Raw genomic sequence first — 17,706 nt, 5'->3', positions numbered from 1 at the left:
ACATCTGTCTGGTATGAGGCAATAGATTGCATTATTTTGTGTATATCCCATGCATATGTGTGTGTGTGAAGTTCTTTGCACCAGTCTATGTAAGTGTGAATTTATGTGTTGTAATGTGTGTGTGGACTGTGTGTACTCGAGAGTGAAAATAACAAGCAGAGGAGTCAAACTGTCATCCTCCACCAGCGAGCTGCTGCTTCTTTCTCCTCTTTCTCTCCTGGTGATTAAGTGCGATTTTGTTGCTCTGCAAGAGACAAGCCACGGCCTCATACTGAAACCAGCGCCCTGGGGGTGGTGTGTACGTGTGTGTAAGCGTGTTACTAGTGCGTGACGGACACCTTTCCCATAATAATGTCACTCGCATCTATGAGGACCAGCCGGCCCGTCTTCTCTCAACCTTGTCTCTTTCCCCATTCTTTATCTTTTCATTTTTTACTTATCAAAAATAAAAAAACACCATGCTCTCCCTTCACACCTTCAGCCCTTCTATCATTCTCATTCCATAAGTGCAATATATCTGCTCATCTTTCATTTAGTTTGCTATCGGCCGTTGCTTTTGTGCATTGTGTGTATGTATTTGTATCCGCCCGTGTGTGTGTTTGTGTGTCAGAGAGAGTGAGACAGAGAGAGGGAGAGACAGTGATGATGATGACTGTGCACATATAAAGCAGCGCCTGGCCTCGGAGGGATGGATGTGTGACAATGCGGTGTGACTCTTTCCAGATTCTTTAACAATGAGTGAGGTTGAAGGAGGAAATGGATGCTGCAAGTCACCTTCAGGCATCCACACTATGGAGAACACTATAGTATATTTAACACACACACACAAATCTGTTCTTTGTGAGAATCGCCACACACACACTAATATGCACATTTACACGCTTACAATATGTGGCTGGATATGCATACATGCATGCTTACGTACACACAAAAATACACACACACATACATACACACAGATAATTAATGGTGGTGGCGTATCCCTCTCAGCTGTGGTAGAGTAAATTGCTTTTTCACCCTCCGCAGATTTCAGCCCGCTCGTTATGTTGATGATGCCAGAGCCGCTCACAGAAGCACAAACTGTCTGTTACAACCCCCCCAACCCCACTCCACATCCCCAAATACACACTCTAGCGCCCACATCTTTACAAAGCATAACTGGAAATTGGTATATGCACACACACACACAATGCTTGAGCACACAAACAATTCTGAATATACCTACAGAGCATGATTATGTGACAGAGCAGATCTGTTTTTGTACATGCGGTGACGCTGGTGTTTTGCCCGTGTCTTCATCAGTTTGCATGTGTGTGTCTCTGTGTGTGTGTGTTTATGAGTTATTTTGTAATTGAAATTCACATGGGTGCAGAGGTCAATGGGTGAAGCCACGAGGATTCATCTGGGCCGCTTCACTCTACTCAGCTTTAATTTCCTGCTAACTATTTTACAGTCATATCTCCCTAAGGAATACAGCTCTGTCCACCTTCACCACTTTTTATTGTTTGCATTATGATTATTATTATTGCTGTTATTTTACAGAGTAAGGAAGTGATTTAATGCAGGGGTTGATAGACAAAAAATGCCCCTTTGTATTTGTGTGAATCTTACTTCAAAATGTATGAATTAAAATCCCACGCTGCACCTCCAAAACCTAGTTTTATATAACGCTTGAAAAGTTAAAGCCATGAATTTCAGCTAAGCGTCACTTCCAAAATGTAAGCCTCTCTCAATTCAAGTTCAGGAGAAAGCCATCCATTCATTCTCCTCCTCCCACCTGGACTATTGTAAATTGGTTTACACCGTCATTAGTCACTCGTCCTTGTCCCACCTACACACAGAGCAGATTTCTGCTGTTTGGCTTTTGTCAGCTTCAACAAATGAGCGACAGAACCTCTCTCACAGTTTCTTTCTCTTAGTGACTGCCCTTTCATTTCAGAAGTGCCTTCCAGATTGTTTGGCTTGTTTTTTAAAGCTTTTAAAGTTCTACATGATCTAACCTCCTGAACCCAACCTGATCTCACCAGAATGCGTGACTCCACCACGACTCCTTAACACTGCATTGCGTGGTGGAGTCACGAACTTTGTTACATTTACGTGTCTGCACCACGCAAACAACGCCAATGTAAAGTGAATGAGGCTCCTTTGTCGTGGTGCACACACGCATTTCTACAACGTCCAGCAGTGAGCTTTTATTCTATAAAACGTTTTTAAAATCTACTGTATAGCTTGTAGTAACTCACAGGAGGCTTCTTTTATTTTATTTGTATTCATAATAATTTTTATTTTTCGTCAGAATGTATTATGGTGCATTATTCACCAATGTTTGTTCTCAAAAAACAATGTATTGTAAGTAATACAACTGTGATTTTTATTAAATTAGTTCGTTTTTAAGGAAGGCCAGAGCTTCAGCTGTGTCAAAGACATTGTTCCCTTTAGTTAACGTTATTTAAAAGATAATTATATTCCTATTTGATTAAGTACCCTTTATTGTATTACGGACCCAAAGAGCTGAGCGTCCATTCCCATTGGATAACAGAGCATTTTACACCCGGAAGTAAGTATTCTCCTTACTGTCCATTGATTTATTTACAGTGATATCTGCACTACTCATCAACTCAAAAACACCAGATTATCCTTGTTAATTACACAACATTGATTGGTTTAAATTGTGTGCAATGCTTTTGTATTTTCCCCTTTCGATTCGGAGAAACAAATATGTTTTCGGAGTGTGTGGATGGTAGAAGACACTACACTACCCAGAATCCTCAGCTATTGTTCCGCTTTGCCTCAAGCTCTGTGATTGGTTGACCTCCAACTGCATTCCAATGAAAAAAACGTTTCGTCAAAGATCAAATCATACTTTATTCAGCAGTGCTTGCTTTACTCTTTGAAAGTCATCACATGAATGCATTGTAATGAATGGTTTGGCTGCATTAAACATTACACATCTGTCGTAGTTCTTTATTTATCTACAGAGATCGGGCCTCAGAATGGACCGGAAACTATTCTTTTACCGTTCTATTTTAATTTCACAATAAAGTTAGTAGTAATAATTTGTTTTGATATTATTGTTTTTTATTAACTACTAGACCGCTGGGTCATGTTAAGACCATCTTTTCTGTGTTGCTGTGGGTTTTTTACATCGCTTTTGTGTTACAAATATCAAAACAATAACAGAATATATCCGTCGTAAACTAAACCAGAAACAGCAGTATATTTTATTTTGTTAACACTGTAAACTTGACAGCTTTTTAACCCGCACCTCCTACTGGTTAAAGCACGTTATTACACATTTAGAGTAATGCAATGCAGGTAGATTGGGTTGCTTTTTATTGACTGTTTTAAAATGCCTTTTTCTTAATGTCTTTCATTTTTGTAAAGCACTTTTGAATGTGTTATATTTGATGAAAACATTTCAATATTAAGGGTACATACTCTTAATATAGTGGGAAAGTGGAAGGTCAATGATATAAATAATATAGAATAGAAAATATCAAGAAGATACTGTAAGTGATCTCTACAATAAAACAGTTTAGTGCCTGATAGGAGGATGTGCAAAACAGACAAACTTATAAGGCTTTATTTAAACATTAAAGAATACTTTAGGTTAAGGTCGTCTTTTAAATAAGAAAAAAGCTTTGGGGGTATCTACAGATATTAAGCCTGACAAAGTACTTAACGTCTAATATATTGCATGGTTTGTTTTGGAACTTGACAATCAACTTTCCTTCAATGTTAACTATGTTGAAGCACTTATTTTAACTGATATTATACATATTAATTATACTCTTATAAGATGTATGTAGATAGTATAAGAAATGTGCAGAATATGTTTAATGGTGGAGGTACACAGATATCGATAGATGTATTGTGATGCACTGTTGATGAACCTGTGACCCAAGTGTTTCATTCATTGCATAACTACACCGTAGTTGTGTATATGATATGTCAATAAACCTTAGAAAATCTTGAAATCTTGAAAGGGATGTGCAAAATAACCATTATATACAGTTTTTAATGAACTATTAGTAGAGAATAACGAGTAATGAATATGCTTTATAGGGATCTGCAGATACATATTTAGTCTTCTCAAGCACCCACTACCAAATATCTCGCCTGATTGTTGGCTGAATTCACTGAATTTTACTCCGGTGTAACTAAAGTCTGATTTAAGGGTTGTTTATATTTCACATCATTAATCCAAATCTGTAAAGTAACTAAAATAAATGTAGTGGAGTAAAAATACCAGGTTAACCTTAAAGAAAGCCCTCAGGATTATAAAAGACCCCCATCACCCCACAAACTGTTCTGTCTGCTGCCGTCTGGCAGGCGGGTACCGCAGCATCCGGACTAAAACCACCAGACTCAGGGACAGTTTCATCCCACAGGCCATAAGACTATTAAACACCTGAACTTAGAAACAACATCCATAACATTCATCTGGCTGCTACTTAGAAATTATTTATCTAATATATCATATTCCAATCACTTGTATATAGACTCTTATTGCACTATTTCACTTTTTACTATTTTACTATTTTTCTTTTTGTATTTACTTGCACTATTTGTTCTGTGTAGCCTATCTGTTTTATTGTGTTGCACTGTTGGAGGAGCTTGTGACCTAAGGGGGGGGGGGGGGGGGGGGGGGGGGTAGGACACGTTCTAAGCACATGGTGTAGTCCTATAGCTGAGGATTCTGGGTAGTGTAGTGCCTTCTGCCATCCACACACTACGAACAAATATTTGTTTCTCCGAATCGAAAGGGGAAAATACAAAAGCATTGCACACAATTTAAACCAATCAATGTTGTGTAATTAACAAGGATAATCTGGTGTTTTTGAGTTGATGAGTAGTGCAGATATCACTGTAAATAAAATCAATGGACAGTAAGGAGAATACTTACTTCCGGGTGTAAAATGCTCTGTTATCCAATGGGAATGGACGCTCAGCTCTTTGGGTCCGTAATACAATAAAGGGGACTTAATCAAATAGGAATATAATTATCTTTTAAATAACGTTAACTAAAGGGAACAATCTCTTTGACACAGCTGAAGCTCTGGCCTTCCTTAAAAACGAACTAATTTAATAAAAATCACAGTTGTATTACACACAATGCATTGTTTTTTGAGAACAAACATTGGTGAATAATGCACCATAATACATTCTGACGAAAAATAAAAATGATTATGAATACAAATAAAATAAAAGAAGCCTCCTGTGAGTTACTACAAGCTATAAAGTAGATTTTAAAAACGTTTATAGAATAAAAGCTCACTGCTGGACGTTGTAGAAATGCGTGTGTGCACCACGACAAAGGAGCCTCATTCACTTTACATTGGGGTTGTTTGCGTGGTGCAGACACGTAAATGTAGCAGAGTCCGTGACTCCACCACGCAATGCGGTGTTAAGGAGTCGTGGTGGAGTCACGCATTCTGGTGAGACCAGGTTGCCTGAACCGCAACTGAACATTACCCCCTTGTACCCTGTTTACATCCGATTTCTATGCTGTAAAGTGAGCAATATTGCAATAATGGATGGAGTGGGGGTGATGAATGATGCAAAGCACCGTGGTATGGCATTGTTCCCCTCCAAGGTACACAATGACGTGCATCAACACATTTATATAACAGTCATTTACAAATAAATAAAGACCATAAGCAATTTGACAATTGACATCCACTTCCCTAAAGGCACCCCGTGGAATTTACGCTCAATACTTCGTACATTCAGTGTTTCTTACATCCACCCATGTGTCCTTGAGGTCTAGAGAATGCATTTGTTCATCAGGAAACCATTTATTTGAAAAATGAAACCAAAGATCCATAAACCTGAATGGTTTACGTCTACAGTATGTTTGTCAGATTGCTGCCTTCTTCTTCTACACTAGGTATTTTAACACACTTCTTCCAGCAAATGTCAATGAAGTGGGATATTGAGAAACCAGTGGGACAGAAGAATGTTGAATCTTTGTGTGCTAATATGCATCAGCTAGAAGCAAACACAACGGGAGAAACTCATAAATAATTTTGTCTTGCAATACTGGTCAAACAGTATTTGTTGGTATCTCCTACATTTTTGGATAGGATAATTGTGTTTTTATTCTGTTATTAATCATGACAGGAATGGTATCCTTGAAACTGGAGTTGAAATCGGTTGTGCACACTGCTTTGGTTTTTAAAAAGGTTAAATTATTATATGCAAGACCAGTAGGTCATCTGATCCTGATGTCTCCTAAATATTTAAGTCAATGAGTGTGAGAAGTCCTTACCCTGAAAAACTCCTTAGTAGAACCTGAGTCCAGTGTCCCGTAGGCTATCTCGGTCTGTTTGGCCAAGTCCTCCGCGCTCTCTATGGGGGAGACCATCCTCTCCACTGTGAGGAAAGCAGCCAGGTTGGCTGTGTAAGAGGAGATGATGATGAGGGTGAAGAACCACCACACACCTCCAACAATACGCCCAGACAGGGACCTGGAGAGAAGAGAGACAAAGGCGACAAGGGAGTTAGAACTTGAGGAAAGCAGGAGAGATGAAAGGTTTTGGGAGATACATAAAAAGAGTAGAGGATGATAAAGCAAACGATGAAGGTTGATGTTAAATGGGTGAAAGGAAAATTACAGAAACACAGAGGGGAAAACAGAGAAGGAAACATAATTAAGGTTATTTCCTGAGTCAGAGTTATGCAACACAACACGCTGTCATTTTACAAAGCATTTTTCAAAACTGCATGACTGAAAATGACAGTACTGCCAAAGCAATTTTCTCTCAACCCTCGAACGAATTCAGCACAAAGAATAACAAAGGCTACATTAAACAGATTGTAATCTGGGCGGCCCTTCATCTCTCTCATCCTCATTCTCTCTTTTCTCTTTCTCCATGTTTACTCTCTTTATGTACCAATTGTGAGCTAAAGCATCAGAGTAAGTGGCAATTCATTTTGTTTGCACAAACTTGTTTTCATCGAGTAAATGGGAAGAGAGCAAGTGAGAGTGAGAACATTAAGCAAAAGGAGAGAGATATGGGATAAGGTAGCAACATGTTTTATTTTAAGCATTGCAGTTAATGAAAGACCTTGAAGATCTAATGGGCGCACAAAGCTACATCAAATATCCATGCCTTAGAAAGAGCGAGAGAGGAAGTGGATTGGGTTTTCTGGGGGAGTATACTGTGAACGTATAACAATTCAGTTATTCTGTTATTCACAGAGATTAAAAGGAAACATGTTTCATAGCAATTCCTTTTCAGATCTTACCTTATCTTTGGATCTTTTTTATATTTGCAAGTCATTTCACTGAAAAAAAACGAGCCAGTTAGGGTCTTGAACACAAAAGTGAATCTTATGAAACTTTGTAAGTTGATATTGAGTCATGTTACCAAACTGTTGCTTTTTCAAAAATCCAACAGCATTAATCATTTTGAGTCCAGTTTCTGGTCACCTGATCCAATATACATGTTCTCCTTAAAGGTAGGTTTGAGAAACCGGCTCGAGATACACTTTTTGTTATATTCCATGGAATGCTCTTAACATCCTGATAGCAATGAATATCTTAAGTGCTTTGACAAAAAATCCATAAAAAAATGTCATCTGTGGAAGTAGTACTGTAAAAAGCACGACCAATCATTTTAGCCGGCCCGGCTAAAATAACTGGATGGCCTACCTGCCTGTCAGCCTTCCATCTGTGCACAAACTTATCTCGTGCCCTCATTGGTCATGTGCGCGTTCGTGTGTGTTGGAGGAGGGGCTCTGTAAGGAAGTGGCAGATTTTCTCCGGTTGTGTATTTTCAAATTCTTGCGCACTCGAGCTGGTTTCTCCAAAATTACCTACCCCACCTTAAAGGGCCGAGAGCTGCTCTTTGCTCATCAGCGAGTCTCTTACGTTTGGCTGTTTTTGGTGTTGGGCTTGTAGAGAGAAGTTTTCAAGCTTTTTCGCTTTTAATGATGCTGAGAGCAGTGAGAGTGAACCAAAGCATTAAAAATGTGAGCTGCAAAACAAAATAATGAGGTGAAATATGACAAAGCGCTAGAGCTGAGGTAAAAAGCAGAATTGAGGAATAATTATTAGAAGGTTCACCTCTACAAGGGATCCCTTCCACATTCACAAACCATTAACAATTGCTTTAATTTAAATACACAAATATTGACTTTCATCCTCTTCAACAGCATTTTGGTGACAACTATATCCTCTTACGTGCATCACAAAAATAGGGCCCAGCATCGGACAGGAAGCAATTAGTTGATAGCACTGTGAGGTGAACGCAGCGATAAATTAGATAGTGGACTGCGCTGGAGAGAGAGAAGAGGAGTGAGAGTCCTGAGGTGCATTGACGCCTGACTCGGCATAAATTGTCACCTTTTGGAGCAACTCCGCATTCTGCTGCTGTTCAAAAGCCAGCAAACCTCTTAATCCTCTCAAACCCTCACACACACATACTCAGGCGTGCACACACACACACACGCGCGGATATGAATTGATAGCATGTGTCCTTGAGGCATTGATCTGTTTACCTGAATTAATGAACCTGGCATACACAGTGATGGATTCTCCGAAAAAGAGCTGTAAGGTTTTGTTTTATACTTAATAGGAGACAGCAATTACTTTTTTTCTCCCAACCAGGTAAGACCTCACAGCAATCAAATAGACGGATATCCAATATTGCGAACCAATATACACTTGCACTAACAATACAAATCTTAGTGTCAACATTTGGAGTTATACAAACTTCAAAAAACTGTGTTAAATGCCTTTCAGCATGTCTTTTTTTAAAGAGCCATTGATCTTCCTATGCGTACACCTTCCATGCATGCATTGCAGAATACCCTGCCTAGTGTTGGTTAAGTGTAATACTCCCATACTGTGCTTTTGGACATTTTCTTATCCAAAACTTGCCAAAATGATTCATCTTTTTGTTTTAGTTCAAATAGGATTTAGCTGATATTAAAGGTAGGGTAGGTAAGTTTGAGAAACCGGCTCGAGATACACTTTTTGTTATATTCCATGGAATGCTCTTAACATCCAGAGAAAATGTCATCTGTGGAAGCCGTAATACTGTAAAAAGTACGACCAATTATTTTAGCCGGCCCGGCTAAAATAACTGGATGGCCTACCTGCCTGTCAGCCTTCCATCGGGGCACAAACTTATCTCGTGCCCTCATTGGTCATGTGCACGTTCGTGTGTGTTGGAGGAGGGGCTCTGTAAGGAAGTGGCAGATTTTCTCCGGTTGTGTATTTTCAAATTCTAGCGATCTCGAGCCGGTTTCTCAAACGTACCTACCCTACCTTTAAGTAATGAGTTGTTTTTGTTGTATGTATGTGTATGTATATGGTTTTTGAAGTTGTTCATATTTGTACAATTCATTGCAAATAATGTAAGGCATTATGGTCATATGGATAAAGCCATTGGAATTCAAGAGAGAGAGAGAGAGAGAGAGGAGAGAGAGAGAGAGAGGAGAGAGAGAGGAGAGAGAGAGAGAGAGAGAGATGAGAGAGAGAGAGAGAGGAGAGAGAGAGAGAGAGAGAGAGAGAGAGAGAGAGAGAGAGAGAGAGAGGGGATGGGGGGCGATAACTGGCCAATCCCTAGTGGGTGACCGCAGTGGAGTGTTTAGGGACCATGTCTATTTCTGTAGCCTGTGCTTTAGATACATTGAGTATTCTGGTAACACTTCACTTTAAATTACTCCTATTTAGCATTCATAAGCTAGTGTGTGGAGTATTCTGTCTACTTGCATGTGTTATGAGGAAATGTGAAAATGAGCTCATTCTGAGTTGGCAGAGTGAGCTCACATTTTTGACTGGAGTTTGTCTGCAGCAAGACAAAGCTACTAAAAGTTTTTTTTATGTGTGAAGATAAATGTCTGTTGTCATCTCATAGAAATGAACTCATCAACATAAAACTGCTTATCTAGGTGTTTGAAGTTATTTGTTTGACAGATGAGTTTCCTGAGCGCCATAAATTCACCTGCAGCAGGTGAATGCATACGGAGCACTTTTATATCAAACTTATTTAGCACAGCGACAACAAGATTAGACTCAAAGTTTCTTGAAATGTATCCGCCTCAACAGACACCGTCCTCTTATCTTGTAAACTTAAGTTCAGGTAAATGGTAAAACAGACGCTGATCAAATAAATCCCAGTGTAAACTAATCCATTAATGTTGCTATATCACATGATTAGGGGAGGCAATATAGTATATGGTTTTTATGAGTTTGTAATCCAAGAAAAATGGTTCTTATGAAAGACAAACAGCCGACAGAGGAAATAATAAAAGGATTGGGTGAGGACATGATTAACTACATAACTCTTTCTATGTGTCGCACTAGAGTTATGTGTGTGTGTGTGTGTGTGTGTGTGTGTGTGTGCGCCTGTACAGAATGTGAATGAAAAAAGGGAGAAGGAGGAGGTCTTCCCCGGTGTTTGGCCTTGGATCGAAGTTGGAAACATGTTTACCATCTGGAAAGGGACGGCGCATGCTTGAATCAATCAGGCCGCGTGTGCACCTTGGTGTACGTGGGTGAGCTTGGAGAGTGACGTCCTTGGTTCTTGTGGCAGTGTGAATGTGTGTGCAGCCTGTGTGGTGCTGTCATTTGTGTTGGTATGCAACAGGCGAATCATTCTATCGCGGGTCATGTATCATCTATGATAGCCAACAGATTGCCTCCCCAATCCTCTGTGTGAAAGATTAATGGCAAGCTGTTCCTCTACCACACACACACACACACACACACACACACACACACACACACACACACACACACACCACACACACACACACACACACACACACACACACACACACACACACACACACACACACACACACACACACACACACACACACACACACACACACACACACACACACACACACACACACACAGTTCTCAGTTATATTGTTTCTTTTCATCAAATGTATCTGATTGTTGATCACCTAACAGATTGTAGGTTGTAGGTGGATAGTGGATTGCTTTTCATTGGGTAAGGCTGAACACGACATGGCAACACAAAACAAACCAAAAGGAGCTAATGTGAACATTTCTGGTGTGGGGTGATGTTTTTGTTTCCTTCTTATGAAGTGTCATGCAAGCCAGAAATGTTACCCTGTAGTTCAATCATCAACTTCCTCAAATTATGCTTTTTGGCTGCTTACGAGAATGCCAGTAATCACAATAACACGAGCACACAAACACACACATACACACATGGCTATGCACAAACACATAAAAGCACTTAAAGTGGACCTATCATGCTATATTTGAATAATATAGTGTAGGACCATACCTATATAAGGCATATTTATACTTTTTTTTTGTGCAAAATACCAAACAGATCATGCATTTTAGCCATGCCTCATTTTGCTCAATTTGACATGTTTTAGCTCTGTGTTTGTAAGGGCAGATAAGGGCAGAACAGCACCATCTACAGGCCTGGCATATGTACTACAGCGTCTCCAGCACTTTCGAACGGGAATGTCCGTGGCTGTCTCCTCCTGATTGGTGGAGTTGGCCCAATAGCCGTAGCGCCACCGTCCTGACGTCAGGACAGTGTTCAAATCTGGATCAGTTTTTATCAGATCCGTTGCAGCCCTTTTTTTTAGAGATTTGGGTATGGAGGAAAATAGAGAGGGTTGTGTTTTCTGACACTTGGTGAGTTCCCTGGAACACCGGGGACACATATTCATGTATAAAAGACGTACAAAAGCGCATTTTGCATGATAGGTCCCCTTTAAATGCTGACACATCCAAACACAAATATACAAGCAGACACAAACAACTATAAACTGAGACAGCACTGGATAGCTGTTGTCTATGTAATGCAAGGATGTTTTTCACTGTGTATATGTCTTTGAGTTGTTGTGAACACACAGTCTATGTGAATATATATTTGAATTGGAAAACAATGTCTGTTTTGGCGATCTGAATCATTCAGTTAGTTAGTCTTAAACGATACATTTCGTCAAGTCTATCATAAAATAATAGTCTGTGCGAGCCTTGGAAACTGTTCAGTCAAAACAGGTTTCTGTCTTTTTATAGAAATTTCTCTCTTTGAGTTTTTTACACAGAAAGTCTTTCTGTGCTGAGCTGCAATAAAGGGGCAATAACATAAAGAGAACATTTTGTACTGTTTGGAAGATACCCTTTTGTTTTTCAAAACCCAGACTACTTGTATTGAAATATTGCTTTTTAAAAGCACTAGAATTTGTCCCACATTTCTTGCATTGGGAGCATTTTAGGAAAGTATCATTTTAGGGCCAGTATGAAAAGGAGCAATGATTCCAGCAATCAAAAACTGCACATAACCTACTTGAAATTGTGAAACTTATAAACATGTTATTGTTCAGATATTATACCACAATTCACAAAGCAGTTTTACCTGTTGTGTAACATCTCACAAAACAAGGTAGTATTTTTCTTTATGTCTTTATTTCTGATCCAAGAAATAATTCAGAAAGGAAATTCGACACCAGACGTCACGGGCGACATCCTTTTCATTCGATAATGCAAATAGTGAGCTTATAAAAATCACATTTTGCTTGTTTTTTAAGACATGCCGAGAGGGGAAATGCAATACTTTTTGCTGTTATTTGATTTGGGGTGCAACCAAAACATAATTTCTCAAGGGATGGTGACAGAAATGTTAACAAATGATGAGACTGACAGTTGTTGGTAGTGTGTCGGATGTATTAAAAAAGTGAAGTGTGCATGTTTGATAAGCAGACAATAAAGAAAAGAAAGACAAAGGCCTACTCTAACATGGACTACAGGTGTGAAATAAAGTGATTCGACTGTGTGATTGATCCTGGCAGAATACGATACAGTAGATGGAGGCAGAATTAAGGGCGTAAAGACAAACAGACACACATGAAGGAAAATCTGATTAAAAGATGAAAGATTAGGTGCAGCAGGCAGATAATGAAAGCCATGTTAAAATGATAATATTGTCTCAGTGAAGCAGAAAAGATACAAGGCACCTAGGGAGCAAATGTAACAAAATATATATAACAAAATATGACTACTGAAATAAAAAAACACCAGCAGGAAGTGGTGATGTGTTCTTATCAGTGACCTTGAGATCATAAATTAGTGCTCCACTGTAGTTACAGTAGTTTGTCGAACCATTGGCTGGATCTGTTGCTATCATTAATTATTCAACACACCAATGGCCATTTACTCAATACTTACACATGACACTCACAAACACACAATGACAAACACACACACACACACACACACACACACACACACACACACACACACACACACACACACACACACACAGCTGTAATTTCAGATGTTTATTGACAGAGACAGATCCAATCCCTGAGAGATGTTCACTGGTGATCAGCTTACATCGCTCCTTCTCCTGCACTGACTCTGGGTCTTCCTCAATGTACATCCTGTCACTATGTTCTGCAATGTATTCATTTCCACTTTTTAATATCTCCAGTCCCATCACCTGACTGTCCATCACTTTGTTGCCACCCTTTTCCGAGCTGACCGGTCCAATCACAGCCATTACAAACCCAAAAGAGATGACAGGTGTGTGTGGTGCAAATGCCATCTCAAGGTCACACTAACGATGGGTGTGAGTGTGTGAATGCATCCATGTCTGCTGCCAGCCATTACCTTCTGCTTGATGGGAAAGGTGAAGAAAAAAAACTGAGTGCAAAAGCCAGAGCGTGTATGAGTCTCATAGAAAAAAAGCCTGTTTTCTTTCCTATGCATGCTGACCACCACACACACATGCTGTAATGTCTAGCTGTGAAATATCATCACCTTAGCCGTTTCATTAACTAATGTGATGATAAGACAACAAAGAGTCCACAACAGGAAATACATTTGAGCTAACAAGAGGAGATAGTCTGTGGGAATGAAGGGAACAAGTGCAAATGGTAGTTGGATCAGGAAAGAAAGGAGGAAGTGGGAGAGTTGAATAGGAGTGTGTGTTACTGTGTCTCCCAGACTGCAGAGATGACTGCAGCGGCAGAGGGACCCACACTGAATACCAATGGGCCAACTATGGCAGCTCAATACACAATTCACAACCCTCACAGTCTTTCTCTCACCCCCACACACACACACACACACACACACACAACACACACACACACACACACACACACACACACACACACACACACACACACACACACACACACACACACACACACACACACACACACACACACACACACACACACACACACACACACCAATTTGACTCTATTCTCTCTCAGTATAGGGTAAAAGAACACACAGTTAAAACACACAGTTAATCGCAGAGCAGGCTGACTGCAAAGCATACGTACAGTATATATACACACAAAAGAAAGAAAAGGCATTCAACCTTCGATAAAAAACGTCTTCCTGAGCCTCCTTCCCTTTATTCCCAGCTGCACAGTAAATGTCAACCTCAATCCGCTGATCCCTGCTGACTAGCGGGAGCCAATACAGTGGCAGCATGGATAAAATGGATAACTCCATGAATGAGCATCCTATTGTCGGGGCAGACGTATGGAAGATGGAAAAAGGAAATGATCTGAAGACAAATATTGTACAGCAAAGAAATAGTTTGGCGTCAAGGTCACATTCTATGAGAGGAGATATGTAAAGTCAATACAGACTCAAAACATATTAGCTTCACAACCCAACAAACTGTCCTACTTTTTACACCGTTTAAATCTTAAAAATTGCCACCTAATATCGTGCTTTAAAAGCATTTCCTTGATCATTGAAGCATACAGAAACCAAATCACATTTCTGTGTAAAATTACACCTGCCTTATTGTTCGAAATCAACACAGCACACAGAAGAGTGTTCATCTCTGTAATTGAGACCCTGTGGATTTGATCTGTTCGTGAAACTCTGGCCGAGTCTAATGTTTCAAATTCCTTTATATATTCTCCTTTATGAGTAATTGGCTCGCAGTGTTTGTAGAAATTGCTATGCAGCTCATACAGGGGCACAGAGTGAATAAGTGAGCATGTCATGCTATATTCTTAATATAGTAATGAAAGTAAATGTTGGATATTTCTGTTGGAAGGCAATTTGCATGCAGGAAGGTTTCTCTTGTTGAAGCTTTATCCCCTTTCTGCTGTGAGTCATGACTGAAGTTAGCCTATGACTTTGTCTGCCTGCAAAGGTGAACAAGAGAATGGGAGATTAAAGGAAATGTGAAGAGATAGAAAAATGATATTACATGATAATATGCATGACACGTCTCCTTTTTTTAAGGACATGATGTCTCTGCAGAGCACGGCGTCACAGTGAAGGCTCGTGCATCACATGGGGCGAAGCCTGCGAGCTAGTTCAGGCAGTCAACTCGAGCACCAATGATACATTAACACGTGACGCACCTCGTCCCTCTTACAACCAACCAAACACATTCTCCTAAACATGCCGCTCTATTTAAGCTGCCAGGTCTTCCTGCCTCGCTTATGCTGCTGCTGCTGCCACTGCTGTGTTCACTTGCTATTGCTACGTTCATGTTCCTGCTGCTGTGTTTCATGTTGCTGCTGCTCGCCTGCCCCACCACCACCCCAGCTTCCACCCCAGCTTCTACCTGTAGGCTCGGGGGATAGTTATCTAATCATCACTCAATGTTCTTTGAAAATCTGTGGAGTGATGAGGCCCGAGCCTAGACGCCAAACTCAAACTATATGCTGCTTCTAATAAACATATTAAGAAACACGTGAGTTGTCTGACTGAAATGGTTTTATGGTAGAAAGCCTGGCCTGCAGGCTTCTATCATTCACATCTAATAACATCTAATGAACGAGTTAATCTCACTCTTTTCTTTGTCATAATGCCTTTATATTTTTCTAAATGTTCATCATGACTTTGTCACTGTATTCAACTAAGATCACATGGAAGGGTTATATGTGTTAAAGTACCTGTTTGATGCATATAAGTCAGTCAAATGTCTTCACTCCCTGCTGTATGAACTTAAGCCCACGCGTCGAGAGATTAAGTAGTAACGATAATCATCAGCTACAGGTGAATGCAGCGGATGATGATGATGCTGCAGTGACGCTCACTGTGAGAGGCGTAGCAGGAGTAGCTTAAGCAGAACAAAAGAGTGAGCAGAGCGTGACAGATTACATCGAGTGTTGCAAAGAGAGGTGTGTGTAGAAGCGTGACTCAAATGCAGTGAAACCTCCCTCGGCTCTAATGTTATGTTGACATTTACCTTTAAGAAACACTGAGAAGAAGCTTTGGTCCTGTATGTTAATCTTGATACTTTTTGGATTGTCTAACATCTCCCTCCCCCACACCCTACAACCAACATTTTCTGTTGTCACATTTTTCTCACATTGACATTATAAATGTTGTTTTAATAGCAATATTGATTATAGCCATAGGTACAAGACTTTTTGGAAACAGCATGTCACAAAATAATGACCTCGGACTGACTCGCAGAGTTTTAATGAATGTGCGGTTTAGAATCGCTGCAGTACCAATGTTCCTTTTTCATGTTCTGCTACTAGCATTGCCATGTGATGTTCTTTTCCTTGCTTTCACCCCCTGCTAGTCCCCCGTCCTAATCGAGAAACCGGTTTTCAGATAATGTTTGCTCAAATGTCCTCTGGACGTATCAAGACGTTGCATACCCTGTTCAAAATGTACAGCCGGTCTGCATCAAATAGTTTCCTGATCCTCATAGGAGCAGAGCCACACCAATAAACACAGCTGTAGCACTTCTTGTTGCATTATGGTTAATGTCATGGCATTGTGCTTCATGCATAACAACTCCTTACTTTATGAGCTGCTTTTATGAGAAAGATTCAAGGGTGCTTTGAAACCTTCAAGAAACTATGAAAAAAAGTACACAAGTGACATGTTTGTCATTTTACGAGTATGATCAGGCGTGTAGTACTGCAATAATCTTGCCTTATAGAGGGACTGTGCTGTATTGGAAGTGACAGGGTCGGGTGATTTGTATGACGAACAGTGGCCTCATGTTAAGTATCACATTATCGCTATGACAGCTGCAGCTTATGCACACACATCTATAACAAGTCCTACAAGCTATGGAGAGGTCTGCATGTGTGTGTAAGCAATGTCAGAATGAGAAGAGATGTGTATGCATTTGCACATCCTGTGTGTCTCGGTGTGTGTGCTTGCAGCTGGTGAGTGTTTTCCATTTTGTGTGTTGGGGCTAGAATTGGCCTGTCAGTCACAGTATAGAGGGGAGGAGTGGGAGACGACAGGTGTCGGGGAGCGGGGGAGGAAGGAAAAGAGAGAGCATGAAAGAGATGGATGAAAGAGCGAAGGAGAAGGGCAGAATAGCAAAAGAGGAGGAGGAAGAAAGTGAAGTTCGGGAAACAATGTAGAACTTTTGTCCTAGATGTTAAAGGTGGGGTAGGTAATTTTGGAGAAACCAGCTCGAGTGCGCTAGAATTTGAAAATACACAGCCGGAAAAAATCTGCCACTTCCTTACAGAGCCCCTCCTCCAACACACACGAACGCGCACATGACCAATGAGGGCACGAGATAAGTTTGTGCACAGATGGAAGGCTGACAGGCAGGTAGGCCATCCAGTTATTTTAGCCGGGCCGGCTAAAATGATTGGTCGTGCTTTTTACAGTATTACGGCTTCCACAGATGACATTTTTGTATGGATTTTTTGTCAAAGCACTTAAGATATTCATTGCTATCGGGATGTTAAGAGCATTCCATGGAATATAACAAAAAGTGTATCTCGAGCCGG

General features: G+C 40.3%; 1 protein-coding gene across 2 annotated transcripts in view; it reads right to left on the bottom strand.

Annotated features, from left to right (window-relative positions):
• The window catches only part of gria4a (glutamate receptor, ionotropic, AMPA 4a), a 97,009-nt gene that overhangs the window by 15,749 nt on the left and 63,554 nt on the right, over positions 1-17,706 (bottom strand). For both annotated transcript variants that reach the window (XM_034115316.1, XM_034115315.1), the window contains exon 14: positions 6,272-6,470. In XM_034115316.1, the coding sequence (XP_033971207.1) occupies positions 6,272-6,470 (199 nt within the window). The remainder of the gene's footprint in view (positions 1-6,271; positions 6,471-17,706) is intronic.

Source organism: Trematomus bernacchii, unplaced genomic scaffold (assembly GCF_902827165.1).
Source record: "Trematomus bernacchii unplaced genomic scaffold, fTreBer1.1, whole genome shotgun sequence".
NCBI lineage: Eukaryota > Metazoa > Chordata > Actinopteri > Perciformes > Nototheniidae > Trematomus > Trematomus bernacchii.
Note: the sequence above shows the minus strand (reverse complement) of the source record. Positions and strands in the feature narration are given on the sequence as shown.